This window comes from Equus asinus, chromosome 25 (genome assembly GCF_041296235.1).
Source record: "Equus asinus isolate D_3611 breed Donkey chromosome 25, EquAss-T2T_v2, whole genome shotgun sequence".
Taxonomy (NCBI): domain Eukaryota; kingdom Metazoa; phylum Chordata; class Mammalia; order Perissodactyla; family Equidae; genus Equus; species Equus asinus.
In genome coordinates this window covers 50,079,205-50,100,183 of record NC_091814.1, presented here as the reverse complement: position 1 = coordinate 50,100,183, position 20,979 = coordinate 50,079,205, and the positions used below count along the sequence as shown (strand labels likewise).

The following is a 20,979-nucleotide window of genomic DNA, read 5'->3' as shown; positions in this document are numbered from 1 at the left end:
TCTCACTAGTAAAATGAGGGGAAGTAATAATACTTTAAAAATATGTGAAGATTACTGACATGGTATCTTTGAAGCACTTAACATAATACCTGGTGAATAGTAAGCAACTATTATGTTGTGCCCTGTTTTTTGACCAAATTCCCAGGTTTGTAGCCTGAGCTGATCAGAAATTTATTCGGACAATATTACATTAATCTGCATTGGTTAGTTACATATGCTTAGCATTTCAGGTTACACCCGTCTGCAAAAATATTTTTCTTTCTGATAATTTAGAAAAAGTTCCAGAGAAATTAAGTGACCTGTTGTGTTTCCCAAGTACCTGCTTAATGCAGAATTTGAACCTGCCTTTAATTTCAAGTCCAAAAGAAGATAACAGATGTAGTTACAATAACAATATAGTTATTTACTATAACTGAACTATTGAATTTCAAGTAATAGTACCCAAGGGAAATCTTGATCTGATTTTTGTGCCATATAAGTGGTAACAACTTTGAACCTGCAAAAATAGCAGTTATTGGTTGTAGTTAAAACGAATGTTTTGCAAGAGTTCCATTTAGAAGAAATGAAATCAGTCTTCAAATATTTGAGGTTGTGCCTTCTGTCAGTTACTTGGTAAGCTTTTATCTTGAGTGATGCAATAGACTGAGATGAAAATAAATTAGTAAACCCATTTTCCATGGTCTGTTTTTATAAAATGAACCCAAAAATATAATTTGTTAGGAAACAAAAACTGTAAAGATACATTTGGTTTGTGAAGTGAATTGTTTCTATTTAAAAGTGGCTTTTTGTCTGTTTAATGTATAAATCTGATTGAACTCTTTTTAAAAACCACAGACATGTAAACACAGAATGCTTTTTAAATTTTTTCATATTCTGCCCTCTTGTGGAGAAGATCCAATAGTGAATTCTTTGGACTCACTTGGATCACAGAGATTTTCTGCTGTAAACAGTGTTTATTAGCTCATTTATAACTTGGCAGGCAAATGGACACAGTAAGACTTTCAGGGGATAATTAGAGTTCCAGAATTTAATTGCTGGAAAGAATTCTGGGGCGCTAGTCTGTCTGCTGTATTGAGAAGCTCAGTTTTAATGAAGTTATACTCAACAGAAGTCCCTGAGGCTTGTTGGTTTTAGAGTTAGGTCTTCTAGCCCACTACTGTTTCTCTTAGATTGAACTTTAGAAACTGCCAGTAAGAGTAGCTTTTGTTGTTGTTCAGGTATGTGGAGGTAATCTCTCACATTATTATTTTGTAGGCCATTTGATGACCAGTCTACAGGCACAACTGGCATTGATCCCATCAATGGCAATTCTGCACACCACCAGGAAGGAGCACCTAATGGTACAGGACAAAAGAACTCCAAAGATTCTACTGGGAAAAAAAGAGAAGACCCCAAACCAGGCCCTAAAAAACCCAAAGAGAAAGTAGATGCACTATCACAGTTTGATCTCAACAATTATGCAAGTATGTCTTAGGTTCCTTTTATTTATGTGTTTATCTCCCTGTTTGTTTGTTACTTTTAAGTAGATGCTGTAAATAAAAAAGTCACCAAAGAAAGAGTTGGACTACAAGGTAGGGATGGAGGCTGATTATGAATCACTAACTGATGTAACTTGAATTAAAATAACATCAGCTTTTAGCATAGCCTTGAATGCTTGGTCAAATTCTTGTTAAAGATGATCCAGGTGTAGGAAAGCACTGAAAATCAGGTGAAGATGCTTAATTATATCGGTATATGTGCTGTGTCTTAAATGTAAGAAATGTTAACCTCAGTGAGTTATGACCTTGATAAAAACGATATCTAAGATATGGTAAACAGAATAAATAATAGGATGGGAGGCAGTTTTGCTATGGATAAATACTTTTAGAAAGCTGTGAAGGGATAAGATAACAAATGCAAAGGATGACACAAGCAATAAGAACATGCTTGATGAGAAATTTAACAAGGACTATCTATGAGTAAACACTTGTATGTATAAAAATGTGCTATTTGACATTCACTCAGATGAGACTTAAGCTGGAAATACTGAATAAAATTGAGAGATTTGCTTAGTTTAAGACCAGATAGTAGTAATGAGAAACCTAGGTCAGGTACTGTGATTTCAGTGTTAGAGACGTAGGTGAGAGTTTTCTTCCATCTAGTATAGTCGTGCCTCACTTAGTGATGGGGATTCATTCTGAGAACTGTGCCAGTAGGTGATTTCGTCATTGAACATCGCAGAGTGTATTTACACAAACCTAGATGATACAACCTACTACAAACCTAGGCTGTATGGTACTAATCTTTTGGAACCACCATGGTTGACCAAAGCATTATTATGCAGTGCATGACTGTAAAATGGTTATTTACACATATTAACTTGATTTGGGCCCAGGACCTTGGTGTTATTATTTCTAGACCATTGATTCTCAAAGTGTGGTCCTCAGACCATCAGCATCACCTGGAAATTTGTGAGAAAAGCAAAATCTTGGGCCCTACCTCAGACCTCCTGAATCAGAAGCTCTTGGAGTGTATAGCAATCTGTTTGAACAGGTTCTCCAGGTGATTCCGATCACGCAAACATTTGAGAACTGCTGTTCTAGACTACCATTTTAGGATTCACATAGGAAAGAAATCAACTTACCTTAATTGCATATTTAAGAAGTTTTAGTTAGATTATTTAGAGCAGTGGTTCTTAACGGGTGATTTTGTACTCCAGGGGGCAATTGGCAATCTCTGGAGACATTTTGGTTGTCTGGAGACAACTGTGGGCTGGATACTACTGACATCTTACTATGGGTATAGGCCGGGGATGCTGCTAAACATCACACAGCGCACAGGACATTCAGCTCAAAATGTTCGTAGTGCTGATGTTGGAAAGCCCTGATTTAGAGAGAATAGTTAAAGTAAACCCATAGGAAGCTTGGGTGCTGACCTTATGGTGGTCCACAAAAGAGAAAGGAGACTAGTATCCATGTAAACACCACATTTGGAAAATGACAAGTGAAGATTACAAAATGTCCATGAGATGAGGCAGATTTGTTTTCCAGGTATTTATTTACTAGTTTTCCTTCTTCCAAAGAACTTTTGGAGTAGAAATTTCCCTAAATATTGTATTGGATTATTGGATTAAGATATGGCTATGAAGATAAGCTTTACACACAGACTTTTTCGTCTAAGTGAAAAACTGAGATGAATTTAGAATTATGAAAAGGTCTCTTCACCAGTCTGAAGTAATGGAGTGCATGGCAACCTTTGAAATGTTTGTCTAAGACCTTTCATTGAAACAAGCATATGCTTTGTTTTACAGTTAATTTCTTAAAGGATTTAAAGCACAAGTAGAAGTGTCATAGAGAAATCAAAATCAGTCAGGTTTTTTTGAAAAACAGAACAATCGGTTTGTAAAAAGCAAAAGCCAGAGTTAGTATTTATTTTTTGCTTCCCTGTCAGTTTTTGCATAAATGCAAATTTTTAGCTAGTTCAAAAAAGTTGGGGACCAGTCCTGTGGCCAAGTGGTTAAGTTCGAATGCTCTGCTTCAGCTGCCCAGGGTTTCACTGGTTCGAATCCTGGGCACAGATCTAGCACCACTCATCAAGCCATGCTGAGGCCACATCCCACATAGCGGAACTAGAAGGACCTATAACTTGAACATGTAACTGTGTAGTGGGGGGCTTTGGTGAGAAGGAGGAAAAAAAGAAGATTGACAACAGATGTTAGCTCAGGTGCCAATCTTTAAAAAAAAAAAATTGTTTGCAGATAGGTTCCCTATAAAGCACTGCCTGATCATATCCTCTTGCTGTCCCACACAAGTTGTCACCGTCCTGAATTGTATGCATATATTCCCAAGCAAATATCTATTTTTGTTATATATGTTCCCCAGTTAAAACATATTATTTAGCCAGCCCTGGTGGTCTAGTGGTTAAGATTCAGTGCTCTCACCACCCGTAGCCAGGGTTCATTTCCAAGTCAGAGAACCACACCACCTGCCTGTCAGTTGTCATACCATGGCCACGTGTTGCTCTGATGCTGAAGACTGTGCCACCCTTATTTCAAATATAAGCAGGGTCACTCATGGTAGACAGGTTTCAGTGGAGCTTCCAGACTAAGACAAACTAGGGTGAAGGACCTGGCCACCCACTTCCAAAAAAAATTGGCTATTAAAACCCTGTGAAGAGCAGTGGAGCATGGTCTGATAATAGTGCTGAAAGGTGAGAGGGTGTTGCAAAAAGACCAGGCAGGGGTCCACTCTGCTGTATACAGGGTCACTAGGAGTCAGAATTGACTGGACTGCAGTGAAATCCACTGGATGGCAGTGAGAACAAATATGTTGTTTGCAAAATTAAAATAATTTATTTGAATTACTTCACTCTTTTCTTATATTTATTGTACAAACATACCTACAACACCAGTCACACTGCCTGAACTATTTTTTCTTTCTTTTTCTTTTTTCTTTTTTTAAATATTTTATTTTTCCTTTTTCTCCCCAAAGCCCCCCAGTACGTAGTTGTATATTTTTAATTGCGGGTCCTTCTAGTTGTGGCATGTGGGATGCCGCCTCAGCATGGCCTGATGAGCAGTGCCATGTCCACACCCAGGATCCAAACCAGCAAAACCTGGGGCCACCAAAACAGAGCGTGTGAACTTAACCACTCGGCCATGGGGGCTGCCCCTAATTTTTCTTTCAAATATTATTTAATGGATCTAGACTTCTTATATTCACTGATATATATGCTAATTTTAACAAGATTGCCTAAATAATTGTTAGTTGAACAGTGAGTTGAAACTATATCTTGTATTATTCATCTGCTAGGTTATTGTGTATGTATATCTCTGCCACTTTATGTTCATGTTGAGTTTTCACATATATTTGATTTGTTTTCAAAAACTGCACATTGTAGACAGTGATTTACATAAAATAGAGGCGTTGAGTCATAAGACCAGCTTCTCTAGTCACCACCTCACCTTTAGCAGATCAGCCTCTGAGAGTTTATTTCATCCTTTGGAAAAGGGAAACGGTATATGCAAATGAAGTAAGAGACTGTAAATCTTACAGCACAATGCAGATCTGAGGCTGGGAGAGGTAACAGTTAAGAGATTTGACTAAGATAGTAGGATAATTTTTATTTGGGGGACTTATTTTTTAACCTTGTTTATGAAATCTTTTCGTAAATCTATGAAATCTTTTCAGATTTTCTTTTTCCTTTCAAATCTTACTAATAAATGGTCATCTTACAGTGTGGCAAATGGATTGTACTGTGCAGTATAAGAACTAAATTTTGGGGGTTGTCTTTTTTTCTGTTTTTTTTTTATCACTACTGGACTACATTGCTATTTACCTTTTCAATTGAAAAAAAGGAAACGTCATTTTAAACCTTTTTCCATACCCGTAGGTGTTGTTATAATTGATGACCACCCTGAAGTAACAGTAGTTGAAGACCCCCAGTCAAATTTGAATGATGATGGTTTTACTGAAGTGGTATCCAAAAAACAACAGAAACGTTTGCAGGATGAGGAACGCCGAAAAAAGGAAGAACAAATCATACAGGTTTAGTGTTTCAATTTGTTGCTAGTTATTCAGATTGTTGCCCAAAAGATATTAGCAAATACTCAAGATTTCTATATACCTGTAAAGTCAAGGCTGTATTTGTTAATTCAGCTGTTAAGAATGACTTAATTTTCACAACTTAAGACTGTTTTTAACCAGAATTGGGATATATTTTAAATAGAATACAATCACTGTAGTTCACTGTTTGGCTTGGAGTAGACTATCTTTACTTTAATTCAGCAACATATTTTATGTTTTAGTACTGGCTATCTTATGTGTCCCATTTAAATTATCTTGGAAATCTAGTGAACACAACTCCTGTGATCTAATAAATTGCAGATTCTTGACCTATGAAGTTTGTGTTATCATCTGAATTAGTTCACTTAAGTACACAGTATGAATCAAGATAAATTATCACACTAAAATCAACCCAATTTTGTTCAGGATAAAAATAGATGGAACACGTGGATCATAGTGATAAAGAGCTCTAGTAGATGAGAAGGCTTAAAAACAGGAAACACTAAAAATCTTATGTGGATGGTAATAATTGAATTCACTTGACTGTAACCCTTGTGACTCGATATTTTCAGAAGTCGTTTATTCATTTTTAGCAAAGTAAAAACAGTAGTGCGTTTATCCTATATAGCATAACACCCCAGCAAGATTCCCAGAATTAATGTTTCTGTGGCAAACAGGAGTTGAGTGAAGTCAATAAGTAGCTTTTTATCAGATCACGTCAGATTTTGCTGCCAAATGAATTTACTGCAAACTTAGTTTATTTTTTGAATTTCAGAATTTTGGAAAAGAGATTATGGAGCAGTATTTCAAGGATGTATAATGCCTATTTTATCTTTTTCTCCTTATAGCATCTTGGCTTCTTATCATTTAAAATCTCATTGGCAGCTTTGACATGTTTGCCCTAACAAGTACCTATTTTGAAAAGTAATGGTGTTGAATTAGCAGTAGGTAGCTTTGTTATGAATTTATGTTCCTGAACTGTTGATTTCAGCTGTTTTATTAACAAAAATGATTCCTGCTAATTTTTTAAGGTCTGGAACAAAAAGAATGCAAATGAAAAAGGAAGAAGTCAGACTTCAAAGCTTCCTCCAAGATTTGCCAAAAAACAGGCCACAGGGACCCAGCAAACACAGTCTGCAGCTCCAGGCTCGGCTCTGGCCTCAGCTCCGGGTCCAGCTTCAACCTCAGCTCCTGTTCCAGCCTCAACCTCAGCTCCAGTTCCAGCTTCAACCCCAGCTGCAATTCTAGCATCACCCTCAGCTCCAGTTTCTGCCTCAGCTGCAGCTCCAGTCCTAACCTCAACCTCAGCTCCACTCCCAACCTCATCTTCAGCTCCAGTCCCAGCCTCCACCTCAGCTACAGCTACAGCCTCTTCTCCTTCAGCTCCAGCTCCAACCCCCATCCTTGCCTCAGCTTCAACCCCAGCCTCTGTCCCCATCCTCACTTCAGCCTCCATTCCCATCCTTGCTTCAGCCCTCGCACCAACTTCAGCTCCAGCTCCAGTTGTCTCAGCCCCAACTGCCCCAGCCATCTCTGTCCCAGCTGTCCCCACCTCAGCCCCAAATGTCCCAGCTCCAGCCCCAGCCCTAGTCCCAGTCCCAGTTTCACTCCCAGCCCAAGTCCCCACTGCCCCAGCCCAGAGTCAGGGACAGACTCACAAACCAGTCCAGAGTCCACTACAGACTACAACACAGTCTTCAAAACAGCCACCACCTTCAATTAGACTACCTTCAGCTCAGACACCTAATAGCACAGACTATGTAGCCACGGGAAAATCCATCCAGACCTCACAGTCACATGGCACTCTGACAACTGAATTATGGGATAACAAGGTGGCTCCAACAGCTGTGTTGAATGACATCTCTAAGAAATGTAAGTGCAACAGAGAAGTGAGGGATGGGGAATGGCATGGGAATATTGGGGTTTGTTTTCAGTTTTATTTATATGGTCAGTATGTTTTTTTATAGCCATCTTTTTTCGTAGTAGGAAGCAGTAATAGTAATCTTAGATTCCTTTCTTAAAACCTTTTCTAAAAGAAGTGTGTTATACTTTTAACAGACGTATTTTATGGACACAATTTTGTGTTGGTGGAAAAACAATACACAGTGTTTGGAGAGGACTTTATTTTGGTATGCAAGAGTCTGTTTAAGTGTGCTGTGAAAAGTCATTGTTTTATTGTCTAGCTACCATTAAAAGAGAGGGTTAAATAGGGATTATTAGCCTCTAAATTTTAATGGTCACATTTCCTATGGCTTCTTCTTTTCAGTAGGTCCCATTAGTCCACCACAGCCACCTTCAGTCAGTGCATGGAATAAGCCCCTAACATCGTTTGGATCAGCTACTTCATCGGAGGTAGGATTGGCTTAATAATGGTCTTGATGGGGTTAGTATAGCAGAGTTTCCTCAAAACAGTTTCTCAAACTTTAGCACGCATCAGAGTCATCAAGAGAGCTTATTAAAACAGATTGCTGGAACCCAGGCCCAGAGTTTCTGATTCATTAGGTCTGGGTTGAGACCTGAATACATTTCTAACAAGTTCCCAAGAGATGCTAATGCTGCTGGATCTCTACATTTATAAATTGCTTCTTACCTCTAGACATATTAAGGTTAACATTTTTTTAAATTCTAGTCTCAAGAAAAGTCCTTGTGATATAGAGAATATAAGTGCAGTTACTATTTTCTGGATTTTTCTACCATGTTTTTTGCTTGAATAATTAGGCATTATAATTACTTGGAAGCAGAGTCGACAGGAGGTTTCTAACATAATTTCTCAAATGTGCAGTGTTGGTAAATGACTTTAGGTCAGCAATTCTTCATTCATCGTTGAACAAACATTTGTTAAGCACTTGTGATGTACCAGGCACTATTCTAACCTGTGGGCTTACAGAATGGGGTGGGTGGGGCAGGGGGAGGGTGCAGTAAAAACAGACAAAAGCTTCCGTTGTGGTGGAGTAGGGGAGACCAACAGTAAATAACTTAAAAGTATGCTATCAGTACTGAGGAGAGAAGCAAAGCAAGGAAGGTACATAAGGAATTTCCCGAGGGGTGTGGAGACATTTTGTGACGTTTGAGTTAAAGACTTGAAGGAAGTAAGAGAACATGCTATTCAAGTGTCTGAGGCCAAGTGAATTCCTGGTTCACAGAATAACAAGTACAAAAGCCTTGAGACAGGAGCATGTGTTTGAGGAAGATCAGGGAGATCCATGTGGTTGGAGTAAAGTAAGGGATGGAGAGGGAATAGATGAAGTTGGAAAGATAATAGGGGGTGGATCCTACAGGGCCGTGGATCCTACAGGGCCTCTGCTAGAGGTAGGAAGGCAATGGATAGTTTTAAACAAAAGAATGATGGAATCTGGAGCCAGCCCTGATGGCCTAGTGGTTAAAGTTTGGCGCACTCCGCTTCAGCAGCCTGCGTTCAGTTCCTGGGTTCGGAACCACACTACTCATCTGTCAGTAGCCGTGATATGGCCGTGGCTCACATAGAACTAGAAAGACCTACAACTGAAATATACAACTATGTACTGGGGCTGTGGGGAGAGAGGGGAAAAAGGAAGATTGGCAACAGATGTTAGCTCAGGGCCAATCTTTCTTAGCCCCCCAAAAAAGAATGACAGAAGCTAACTTTTATAAGGTTATTCTGGATGGTCTGTTAAGAATAGTCTGTAGGGGGCAAAAAGTAGAAGTTAGGGTGCTATTGCAGTAATCAAAAGATGATAACTTAAACCAAAGATGTAGCACTAAAGATTATGCGAAATAGTTGGTTCCCAGGTATTCAAAGATAGAGCTGACAAATTTACTGGTGGATTAAATGTGGTATGTGAGAAAAAAGAGTGAGTTATCTCCAGTTTTTGACTTGAGCATCAGGAGGGTTGGAGTTCTGAGCATCAGGAGGGATGGAGGTCCTATCAGTTGAGATTGAGAAGCAATAAAATGAATCAGCATTGGAGGAGAAGATAAGGAAGTTCAGTTTTGGACCTGTTAGATTTAAGATGTTTATTACATATCTAAGTGGAAATGTCAAGTAAGTAGTTGTATATAAGAGTCTGTAGTTCAGAGGAGATAATCTAGTTTGGAGACATGAATTTGGAAGTCATTGGATGGTGCTTAAAGTGATGACCAAGGGAGAATGAGTTATGAGAGTAGTTAGAAAAGAGAAGAGAATCAAAAATTAAGTCCTAGAGCTTTCCAACTCAGAGATGTGGGAGATGGAGAAGGTAGGTGATTGGAAAAGTGTCTTTGAATCCAAATGAAAGATGAGTTTAAAGAGTGATAAATCAAGTATGTCAAATACTGCTGGACGGTTAAGTAAGAGAGGCCCTGAGCATTGACACTTGAAATTAATGTGGAGGTCACTGGTGACTTTGTCAAGAGCAGTGTTTGGTGGAGCAGTAGGCATGAAAACCAGGTTAAGTGATTTTAAGAGAAAGTGAGAGGGAAGATGAGTATAGAGAAACTTGGAGTAGTTTTGCTGCAGAGGCAGCAGAGAAATGTAGCAGTAGATGGAGATATAGTTGAGAATTTTTTTTTTTTTTTGTAAAGACCTCTTCCTGCTGCCGCTGTCTCCACTCCAGCCTTCTGACTTAGGTCTGGAGTAGGCCTCATCATCTGTTTTAAAAATTCTGCATGGGCCAGCCCAGTGGCATAGTAGGTGGGTTTGCACACTCCACTTCGGTGGCCCGGGGTTCACAGGTTTGGATCCCAGGCATGGACCTACACACCCCTCATTAGGCTATGCTTTGGTGGCATCCCACCTACAAAATAGAGGAAAATTGGCACAGATGTTAGCTCAGCAACAGTCTTCCTCACCAAAAAAAATTTAAGAAAAATAATAGAAGTTCTACAAAGAACTCTTCGTAGAAGAAGAATTAAGAGTCACTGGATTCAATATTTAATGTCCTCAGTTTAATCATTTTTTTTCCTGCCTGTTGGTATTGCCATTATGATTAGTTATGGAGAGTATTTCTTATCCAGAAAGTTCAAGATTTTTCATGCTGATATGAAGGCTGAAGTGGAAAGCTTCTTTGTTTTGGATAGGTGCTCTAGATTTAATATTTTATTAAAATGTTTGGTCCAGGTTTTTAAATTGACGTTAAAGTACAGGAATAATAATTTCTCAGCACTTAGCTGCAAGATTTTTCTTGCAGGCGTTCTACTACAAGCTTGCAATACTAAAAGGATGTTTACATTCACCTTCAGCCAGTTAGAGGAGCAAGATATTTTGGTATCTCATTTTCTTCATCCTCTTTATGTTCTTTGTGTTTTTTGGATAGGATGTGATTTTTGTGGGGGGCGCGGGTTGGATGTTCATTGTACATGATTTTAGAGTATTCCGTTATGGTGAAATTTTGAATTAACAAAGTTGACATTTGACTTTTAATTCAATTCACAGGATGGAAGGAATTCCTTAATGGGACTTACTAAATGATTCTAGTGAAATAGAGTTCTTAATTATTATTTTGTTTAATGCTATGAATGTTAGTTATATTAAATAGATTCTCAAAGATTGATAATTATAATCTAAGCTTTATTATCCTTCCCTTTATTATGTATATTTTATGAACATTTTTGGTTTCAAAAGATGTAATATTTTTCCTAAGACTAGTTTGTCTAACATTTTCTTTTCTTTTTTTTCTTTTTTGCTGGGAAAGAATCACCCTGAGCTAACATCTGTTGCCTTTCTTCCTCTCTCTCTTTTCCCCCCTCCCCAAAGCCCCAGTACATAGTTGTATATTCTAGCAGTCCTTCTAGTTCTGTGTAAGCTGCTGCCACAGCATGGCTACTGACAGACAAGTGTGTGGTTCCAGGCCTGGGAACTGAACCCAGGCTGCCGAAGCAGAGTGCACCAAACTTTAACCACTAGGCCTTCAGGGCTGGCCCTAACATCTTCTAATAGTCTTATTAACTGTCAATCTGTTTTCCATTTTATTTAACTATTTACAAGTTCTTAATTGTTTTTGTACATAAAATCAATAGCTTTCAGTCATTAATTACTACACCATATTGCTCTTCTAATACTACTCGTACATTTATACTGAACTGACCATAAAATTTCAACATTGGCTAAAGCAAATAGAGATTTTTATTCTAAGTTACATCGATAGTGTTTGCCTGTATTTGAAAGTGAATATTCAGATATTAAAAATAAATATGAATGACATGCCTATTCATACTCTTGACATTGTTATACTGATAAATATGACAATAACCTTACACAGTAACTGATTGACATACCAAGTTTAGAGATGCCAAAAATGATGTGAAGTGGTGATTGGATTATAAGACCAAGGCCTGAAGTTGAACTTTGTCCCTAGTTTTGTTTTTTTTTGTTTGTTCTCCCATGAAAAGATTGTTTTAAATGTCCTCTGGCTTACAAAGCACCTGTCCTCCAGCCTTCCGCTTGTTCATCTTCTACCACTGTTCCTAATACCTACTGTGTTCCAGCCTCACTAGCCTTTTTTATTCTGGACATTCATACCAGGTGTTTCCTCTCCCAGACATTTTCATTGATTTTTAGATTCAGTTTCAGTGTGACCTCCTCAGGGCCTTTCTCTGTCTGCCAGTCCAAAGTGGCATAACCATATCTTAGTTTTTGCATATCCTTTATCTGACTTTGTAGTTGTTTATTTTCTCCATCGCTATAATGCAAGGTCTGCAAGTTAGATTGCAAGTGTTTGTCTGGATCGGTGCCTAGCACAAAGTGCTACATATATTAGCTGTTTAATTGATGAATGGATTCCTAAGGTGTGTGCACTCCATTACCAATCACAAAGTACTTTAATGTATATTACTTCATTTTATTTTTAAAGCAGACTTCTTAGAATTGGGTGACACTGGTGTTACTATCTTTCTCCTCTCCCCTGGTCATACATTCATTCATTCATTTATCTGTTTATTTGTTGCTGGTGGTATCTTCATTTGTTTGTTGCTTTTACATTTGTTTTAAATGATGAAATTACTTACTTAAGGCTGTCACTTGCCCATGATCACAGTCATGACACATTAAAGGGGACTTTGAAAACTTAAGTCTTGTGCTAGTTTTCATTTTGTCAGTTATTTTCTAAGATAGATCAATAGTGGTTAAGGGAAAGTTCTCTTAAAACATAATCACTGTCGGTGTATCTCAGTTAATACATAGGTTGCTTCAAAGTTCTTCTCTTGTGCCTTTAAAATTTGTGCTAGTACATAAATCATTCAGTCAAATTTGATCTCATTTTGCTTTGATAGCAAGTTGTTAAATATTCCTTTACTAGGGAACAAAGAATGGTCAAGAAAGTGGAGTTGACATTGGAATTGACACCATTCAGTTTGGTGCTCCAGCTTCAAACGGGAACGAAAATGAAATTGTTCCTGTGCTTTCAGAAAAAACTACAGACAAAATACCTGAACCTAAAGAACAGCGGCAGAAGCAGCCACGGGCAGGTCCTATCAAAGCCCAGAAGGTGAATATAATTCATATTCCAGATAGAATTGTGTGAAAGCGACTAATACGTGTGGAGAACAAATAACAGTTTTAAAATTGAATTTAGTTTTCCGTGAATGTCTTTGATCATGATGCCTTTTTTCATAAACAATGAATTTAGCTTCCAGATTTGAGTCCAGTCGAAAACAAAGAACATAAACCTGGTCCTATTGGAAAGGAACGTTCATTAAAAAATAGAAAAGTAAAAGATGCCCAACAGGTGGAGCCAGAAGGACAGGAGAAACCAAGTCCTGCTACAGTCAGAAGTACAGATCCTGTGACAACAAAGGAAACCAAAGCAGTTTCAGAAATGTCTACTGAAATAGGAACAATGATCTCAGTATCGTCTGCAGAATATGGTACAAACGTGAAGGTAAGCAGCATGCAGTGACTACCAGTTCCTTTGATGAAAACCATGTCTAAAATGAGTGGGGAAAACAGTAAGGATATAGGGGTTTATTTGCTTTTTTTTTTTTTTTTACCTGAGGCCTATAAATTCTATAGACTATATGAGTTATTATTTCTACAGAGAAGATTTTATTTTATGGTGTGCATATGTAATCTAAAAAAATTCCTTACAGTAAATTCTTTCAGTGGAAATTTACTCTTAATTCTGAACTATTGAATAGTTTAAAGTAAAAAATGCCTACACAGGATTAGAATGCTTTTCGTTGGGTTTGTAGGCTTTGAAAGAATTGCTCTATATTACTTTTTATTTTGTTAATGGAGTTGTAGAGCCTTATCTTGCCTGCTAGGGAGATTTTGAAGTCAGGAAACAAGGCAAACTTCTGGTAACTCCAGTATAGCCAGTTTTCCTGCAGCGTTGGAACGGATCACTGTTTCATTGGTTGAGCACTAGAGGAAGTAGTGGACTTGCATTTAGGAGCCACACTGAATGACAGATGCGTATGTTTAAAAATACTCATTAAGACAAGATACACTGAGTGACTTATAGGGACTTAACACTTGTGGGAAAGCAAATAGATAATTGCCATTTCATGGTCACTCCGGGACGTAAACTCATTGAAAAGAAAGGTTGATGGAATTTTTCATATTATTTGGATATTTTTCTTGTTAATTGCCATACAACTCAACGCATGTAGATAAAAAGCTCATTTGATCCAAATCTATCATGTTTAAAGAGATTCATGATGATAAACGAGTTTATCCTAAAACCCTAGTTAATTGTGACAAGTAAGATCTTGACATTCATTTTTCTGTGTTATTTTGAAGAGAATAAAAAATCAATAGTTTGAAGTAAGCTATAGGTTGAGTATGAGAACAACACAGAGAATTCTTTTAGTAATCCACAAAAATAGCTACGTGGTGCTGACAACAACCTCCTGGTACTATGCAGTGCATTCTTAAAAATGTACGGAACCCCAGCAGTCGTTGAAGTGTTACCGCTTCAGGAGTGATAAGTTAAGATTTGAGTGAGTTGAGTCTTAAGGTCTGCTCTCCTCTCCTGCCTTCTTCCAAATCAATTTCATAACTGTTTGTCTGTCTTGAGAAAGTGACTCATTAATAACTCAGTCTAAAATGTATTTTTTCCCTATTCCTACTCCACAGGAGTCTGTAACAGACTATACCACACCTTCTTCTTCTCTGCCTAATACTGTGGCTGCCAGTAATGCGAAGATGGAGGATACTTTGGTTAATAATGTAGGTAACCAACCTGAGATTTGGCAAGTTTGGATAGGAACCTGGCTATTGTTATCTAATATGTACTGTATGACCAATATTTACTCTTCTCAGGGAAAAAGTTGATAATAAATTTGTATTTAGGACCACTGTAATATAATTAGCTAAAGTAGTCAAAGGTGAGTTTTTATCTTTCCCCAAAAGTCAACAGCTTTCCATTAAGATCCAGGCTTGTGCTTAGGCTCTGTTTCATAAGTACTAATCCTATTAACCTGGTTTTGGTAAGAATTTTTGTTCTTAGCTTTCATATTGTATAGATTCAGCATTTTATTTGGTTGGTAATTTTGTTCTTAAATGAAAACCTTTTTATAGTGCAGTGAAAGCTCGCAATGAAAACAAAAAGACAGTGTTAACACAGAGGTAGGTATTTCTTTTTGAATGCTGGACCTTGGCAACATTCATGTTTTGAAGATTGAGCTATAATGTATTTGTAAGTACTTCAGAAACTCTTAGATGCGCTATTAAAAGGTGATACTAAGTGATATAAATTTGTCTCCAGTTTCCTAGAGCAACGATACTATAATTCAAGATTGTGGTAAAACTCAGTACAGTTCCTCGTTTTGCCTAGTTCACTGACTGACAAGTGAAAAATTATCAGCCCAAAAAAGTTAGTTAACCTGCTGTGGTGGAAGAGCATTTTAGAATTTACATCTTTGGCCCTTGTTTTTGAGGACAGGTATGGTAGAAATTTGGTTAGCTGCTCTCATTTTTAAATATAGCCCTTTATAATAAGCAAAAAGGCTTATTCTTTTCAAAAGTATCCTTTACAGATATATTTAGAGGTCTCTTACAAAGGACTTTTCATTTTGAGAATAAAAATCTCAATTGTCTTAGAGTGTTTTTCTTATGCTTTCTTTTCTTCCCTCTAGCATCAAGTATATAGAATTTTAGAGAGGTGAGATGCATTAGGGATCATTTAATCCAGTGTTTGTAATCCAGCTGAAGGACTCTTCATGTGTAGTTGAGGAAGAGGGAGAGAGAGGAGTGAGTCACAAATTTTCTCTTTGCCATGGGAAAGTTCTTCAGGAGCTGATTGATGTAAATTTGTCCAGTTTTCAGATGTTAAAGAACTTCACTTCATGTGCCAAATCCTTTTCCTGTGACCTTTTGGAGAGAAGTTTAAATTTATTTAATTTCCTATAGGAAGTAATGGAAAACTTGGGAAGGACAAAAAGACTTCCTGTCCATTTAAGTGCTGTTTTCACTATGTAGATTATCAAACTTTCAAATCAGTAACATCCCAAAGTTTAATTATACTTTTAATTGTGGTGTTTTTTTCTCATTTTTAAAAAATATAGACTATTTCTTAGATGTTACTTTTTCAAGAAAAAGTATATGATGCTTTCTGCCAAACTACTCTCTAAAAATATAATTTATGAAATATGTATAAGGAACAAAAGCTCGTTGTTCTCAGAACCCTTAAAAGTCATTGAAAATATCTGCCTGAGCATGTTAATGATTTCCGTGTGATCTGTGAGGCTCGTTGACACAGTGACCTGTGTACGGACGACTGCTGAGGCGGAGAGAGCCAGTCTTGTGTATAAACAGTCTACGTTTGATTTTTAGCAGTGTATCCAAAGTATGTTTGAAAACAGGAAGATCAGTTTGGGTCAAGCAACATTATAAATAGTCCTCAATGTGGAATGATTTCACAGTGTTGCTTATTTGTGCCAAGTGTGGTGTGATCTGAACTTACTGTGGTGTTAAAAACAAATATGCTACATGGGAAAGACTGGGAGACATTGTGAAATGTTCCTTTTTCATTCAGTTTGTTTGGGGGTCCCATTTCTTGCATAGAACTTTTGTCTTTTTAAAAAATTATACTTAAGCCTTATTCCCCTTATTGAGGCTTACTGCACTTTTTTAGGATCTGAGCTGATATGTATTGGCCAGTGTTAGCTAATAGTACAATCGTTTTGAATCTTGAAGATTTCAGTGCAGGTGGTGTTTTTGATAATTATAGCACAGCTATTTTAAAGATTTGTAAAGTAATCTTCATTAAGTAGTCCATGGTATTTATAAATCTCTGTAAGATAGTCTATAGTATCGCAAAGTGATTATCTTAAAACCCCCAAGCATGCCGGTCATTTTACCTGAACAACTGAGTGAACCATCAAAAAATCAGTCATATAGTAATACATGATAAAATCGCAAGTTTCAGAGACTTAGAGGAAAGAAAGAGATATGAATAATGAGTTTCTAATATCTTCAAGTTTGTAACAATATTTGCCATGATCATTTTATTACTATGGCAAAGCAGTTTGTTTAGTGTAACGAGGTGGGGGCAATATTTCATACTTTCCTGCTATTACTTTTGTTCTTGAATCTTGTTATAAGAAAGTTGACTGTGTTGCAGGAAAAAGATTAATCTTTTTTTTAAAACTTTTTTTTTTTTAAGATTTTATTTTTTTCCTTTTTCTCCCCAAAGCCCCCCAGTACCTAGTCGTATATTCTTCGTTGTGGGTCCTTCTAGTTGTGGCACATGGGACACTGCCTCAGCGTGGTTTGATGAGCAGTGCCATGTCCGCACCTAGAATTCGAACCAACGAAACACTGGGCCGCCTGCAGCGGAGTGCGCGAACTTAACCACTCGGCCACGGGGCCAGCCCCAAAAGATTAAATTTTTTATGTTTGGATCCCATAAATGGTAGAAATTGTATTCCTTAGAGTTTTGCTACACAAGAATATGGTCCAGGCCTCAGCATCACCTGGGAGCTTCTTTGAAATGCAGAATTTCAGGCCTTACCCCAGACCAACTGAATCATAATCTGCATTTTAGCAACAACCCCAGGAATTCATATGCACTTTAAAATATGAGAAGCTCTGCCTTCGAGTGTATACCTCGTATTTGAGACACTCTGTTTCTGTCAATTTATGCATAAAAAGGCAGATAGTATTTCTTTTCAGAAGTTTTATCTCAGATGTCCCAAATTATCGATTACTGTAAATACGGTGTAATTCCAAGTAATCAAATATTCCTGTTGGCTCTGATGAAAAATAAACACCCTTAGAGTACATTAGCATTATCGTTAATGGGGCTTTCGTAGCAGACTTAGTTAGATTGTGATATGTGTTGCCTGCCTTTTCAGGTGCCCCTGCCCAACACCCTTCCCCTCCCTAAGAGGGAGACTATACAACAGAGCTCCAGCCTACCTTCAGTTCCTCCCACTACTTTCAGCCTCACCTTTAAGGTATGTACAGCATCCATCTCTGAAGGGCCTTGATTATTGCATGCAAGGGAACATAAGTTAACAATATTCTTTTGGTATTTTTACTAGTTTTGTGGTAAGCAACAATACTAAGCTGAGGAAATGGAGTGATGTCAAATTATACCTTAAAATTGTATTAGCTTCTAATAGCACTTAGCAGTGACTCATATTTAAAGTGAGACCTATTATGCTTGTGAATTTTGCCTTAAAAATACAGGAAAGCATTTATATGCCATGTTTGTACTGAGTTCCTCTTAGAGATCTTAATCTTTGGATATACTGGTTTGTGTACAAAAAAAACAACTAGCTTGATATTGCATGTTTTTTTATCGTAAGTGTTGATAATGGTAAGAATGCTAATTTTTCTGTCTTTCTTATAAATGATGTGTGAATTGAGTGAATGCAGTGTAGTAATTAGAATATTTTATGAAGAGGTAATTGATTAATGCAAATGATTTTCATTTGACTTTTGTTGGATAGTTTTTTAATAAGGGGGCAAAAGAGATTTTAGACAACTCATGCTTTTTGATGTCAAGAAGTTTAGGCTTGTTTTTTTAATCTACAATTTTGGGCTTTGTTACTAATGCTTTTTTATAATTGAGTTATTTGACAGTATTTTAAATCAGTTGTTCACCTCAAGATTAGTCAGTGGTTAAGAAAAATGCAGACATGGAATTGAGTGAGGTTTTTTTTAAGTGCACTTATTTATCTCATTGGTGCTGTTTGTTGAGTTTATAATCTGGGCAAGTATCTAACCTCTGTTATAGCGGGGCTTCCTAATGCTGTAGTGATTGACAGTGAATGTTTTGATCGTCTTCAAGAAAGTGGAAAACTAAGTCGTTTTATGATGTGACCAGTGTTCCTTTTGAGACTATTTTTGTTTGAGTCTCCAGCCTGCTGACCACTTGTCCTCTTGTCCCTCCATGTCTTTGTAAGAGGCTTAGTAAATTACAAGTTTGAGACTATAAAATTTTATAAGACAACCACTTCTACTTTGTGTCATCCCCGTCTTTACCCAGTCCTTACTGTTTACTGCCACTTCCTATTCAGCCTTTGTTGTTGTCTTTCCAGTTGACAGACTGTCTCAGTTTGTGTTTCGATCTCTCTCTTACATGTGGTTTTTACCTTTATACTATTCAAGGCAATAGTATAATTTCACATAAGCAAATATAATATCATCATTATTCTTTACACCAGTTGTTAATTCTTCAGAAAACACATTCAGCATGGCCTTTCACTTAATGTTTTTAACACTCCAAGAAGAAATAATACACATTTCAAATGGAAATTAATTTAAATTAAAGTGCATTAGCTTAAAACTTTTTCTAGTTTCTTTATTTTTTTTAAATCTTTCTTTTTGAGGAAGAGTAGCCCTGAGCTAATATCCGCTGCCAATCCTCCTCTTTTTGCTGAGGAGGACTGGCCCTGAGCTGACATCCGTGCCCATCTTCCTCTACTTTATGTGTGGGACGCCTGCCACAGCATGGCTTGATAAGCGGTGTGTAGGTCCATACCCAGGATCCAAACCAGCAAACCCTGGGCCTCCGAAGCAGAACCTGCAAACTTAACTGCTGCACCACCAGGCCGGCCCCTCTAGTTTCTTTATTTTTACTAGTTCTGACATCTCTCTTTATTTGGGTAATATATAAAGTATAGAAAAATTCTACTGTATGGATATTCTCGACAGTATATTTGCCAAGGGGAAAAATGAGTATAGTTAAGTATTTGTACTTTTTATTTTCCTTGATTTTTCAAAAATAAAATCTCAATTTTCTTGCTTATGAAATGAAGCCAAATGTATATCGTCTATATGTTATGCAAGTTTGATTAGCTGTGATTTATGTGTTCTCAAGACAACTGGTATAAAAAGCATTGTACTATATAAAATTGCTCTAAACCATAAAATTTCAGATAGCACAAGCAAATTGTATTATGCCTAACTTCCTAAGTGTGTTTTCTTTTACTCCCCCATACCCCACCCGAAGACTTTTGTTTTAAAATAAAATACATTTGAAACCAGCAAGGTGATTTAAGTTGGTACTAAGGACCTACAAACTTCGTAACAATGGTATTAAAAAATCTTACCTTGTAGCTGAATTTTATAGATTATCTTGAGTTTTCCTCTCAGCCCAGTATGTGTACTAGTAGAACTAAAAACTTCAAAATCTGTGTATCTGTTCTCTTCCTGTTCAAGTACTCTCAGGATAGTTAAGGGTCTAAATCTGTGCTCTCTAGTTCAGTATCCAGTAGTCACATGTAGTTAGTGAGCACTTGAATGTGGCTAATCCAAGTTGAGGTGTGTGCTGTAAGTGTAAGATAAACTGGACATTGCATCTGAAAGGCTAATATTTTCTTAAAAATTAAAACATCTCAATTTTTACATTGATTATAGCTTTTAGTTATATTGTAGCTGTATTTATTGGGTTGACTAAATATGTTATCAAAATTAGAGTTACCTGTTTATTTTTGTTTTTTAAAACGTGGTTACTAGAAAAATTTAAAATTATAAATGTGGCTTACATTTATATGTCTCTTGAACAGTGCTCCTCTAGTCAGATTTGGAATAAGACCCGTTTTTACCTTTTAAGAAACTAGGAGACTACAGCTAAAACCAGTGGCCACGAGTATAAATGGTGACAGTCAGTACCTGAAATGCTTGATGAGGTCTTAATCTGAAACAAGAAGTGTTTCTCCTGCACCCAAGCCTAGAACCTATCTGGTTACATCTGCCTTTTAAAACACTGTGAGCATAAAATAAGGCTACCAAACAAAAGGTACCTCTCATCTGACCTTTGAGAACCCTTGGCTTAAAAAGAAAAAACAGAAGGAATGGGTATTTGTGGAGGGCCTTTAGTGCCTTTCCTACTAGAGTCAGAGCCGTAAGTGTCAGTCGTAAAGGAACATGGTATTTTTGTTCCCTTATTCACTGGTGGGGTAGGGCCTCATACCTACCATATCATATTTACATGATACAGGAGCTGTGACTTTATATATTTCACTGACCTGTTTGCCAGAGCCATCAACAAGCTCTGTAGAGACAGTGTTTGCTGCCTCCCAATTTGAGTAA

General features: G+C 37.2%; 1 protein-coding gene across 18 annotated transcripts in view; it reads left to right on the top strand.

Moving 5' to 3' along the window:
• Window positions 1-20,979, top strand: part of PRRC2C (proline rich coiled-coil 2C) — a 92,384-nt gene that overhangs the window by 57,830 nt on the left and 13,575 nt on the right. For 16 of the 18 annotated variants that reach the window (XM_070497824.1, XM_014845183.3, XM_014845187.3 and 13 more), the window contains exons 17-24: window positions 1,255-1,463; window positions 5,371-5,525; window positions 6,575-7,415; window positions 7,810-7,895; window positions 12,794-12,982; window positions 13,124-13,375; window positions 14,572-14,664; window positions 17,793-17,894. In XM_070497824.1, the coding sequence (XP_070353925.1) occupies window positions 1,255-1,463; window positions 5,371-5,525; window positions 6,575-7,415; window positions 7,810-7,895; window positions 12,794-12,982; window positions 13,124-13,375; window positions 14,572-14,664; window positions 17,793-17,894 (1,927 nt within the window). The remainder of the gene's footprint in view (window positions 1-1,254; window positions 1,464-5,370; window positions 5,526-6,574; window positions 7,416-7,809; window positions 7,896-12,793; window positions 12,983-13,123; window positions 13,376-14,571; window positions 14,665-17,792; window positions 17,895-20,979) is intronic. The other 2 variants (XM_044758678.2, XM_044758681.2) reach the window with 2 other exon arrangements.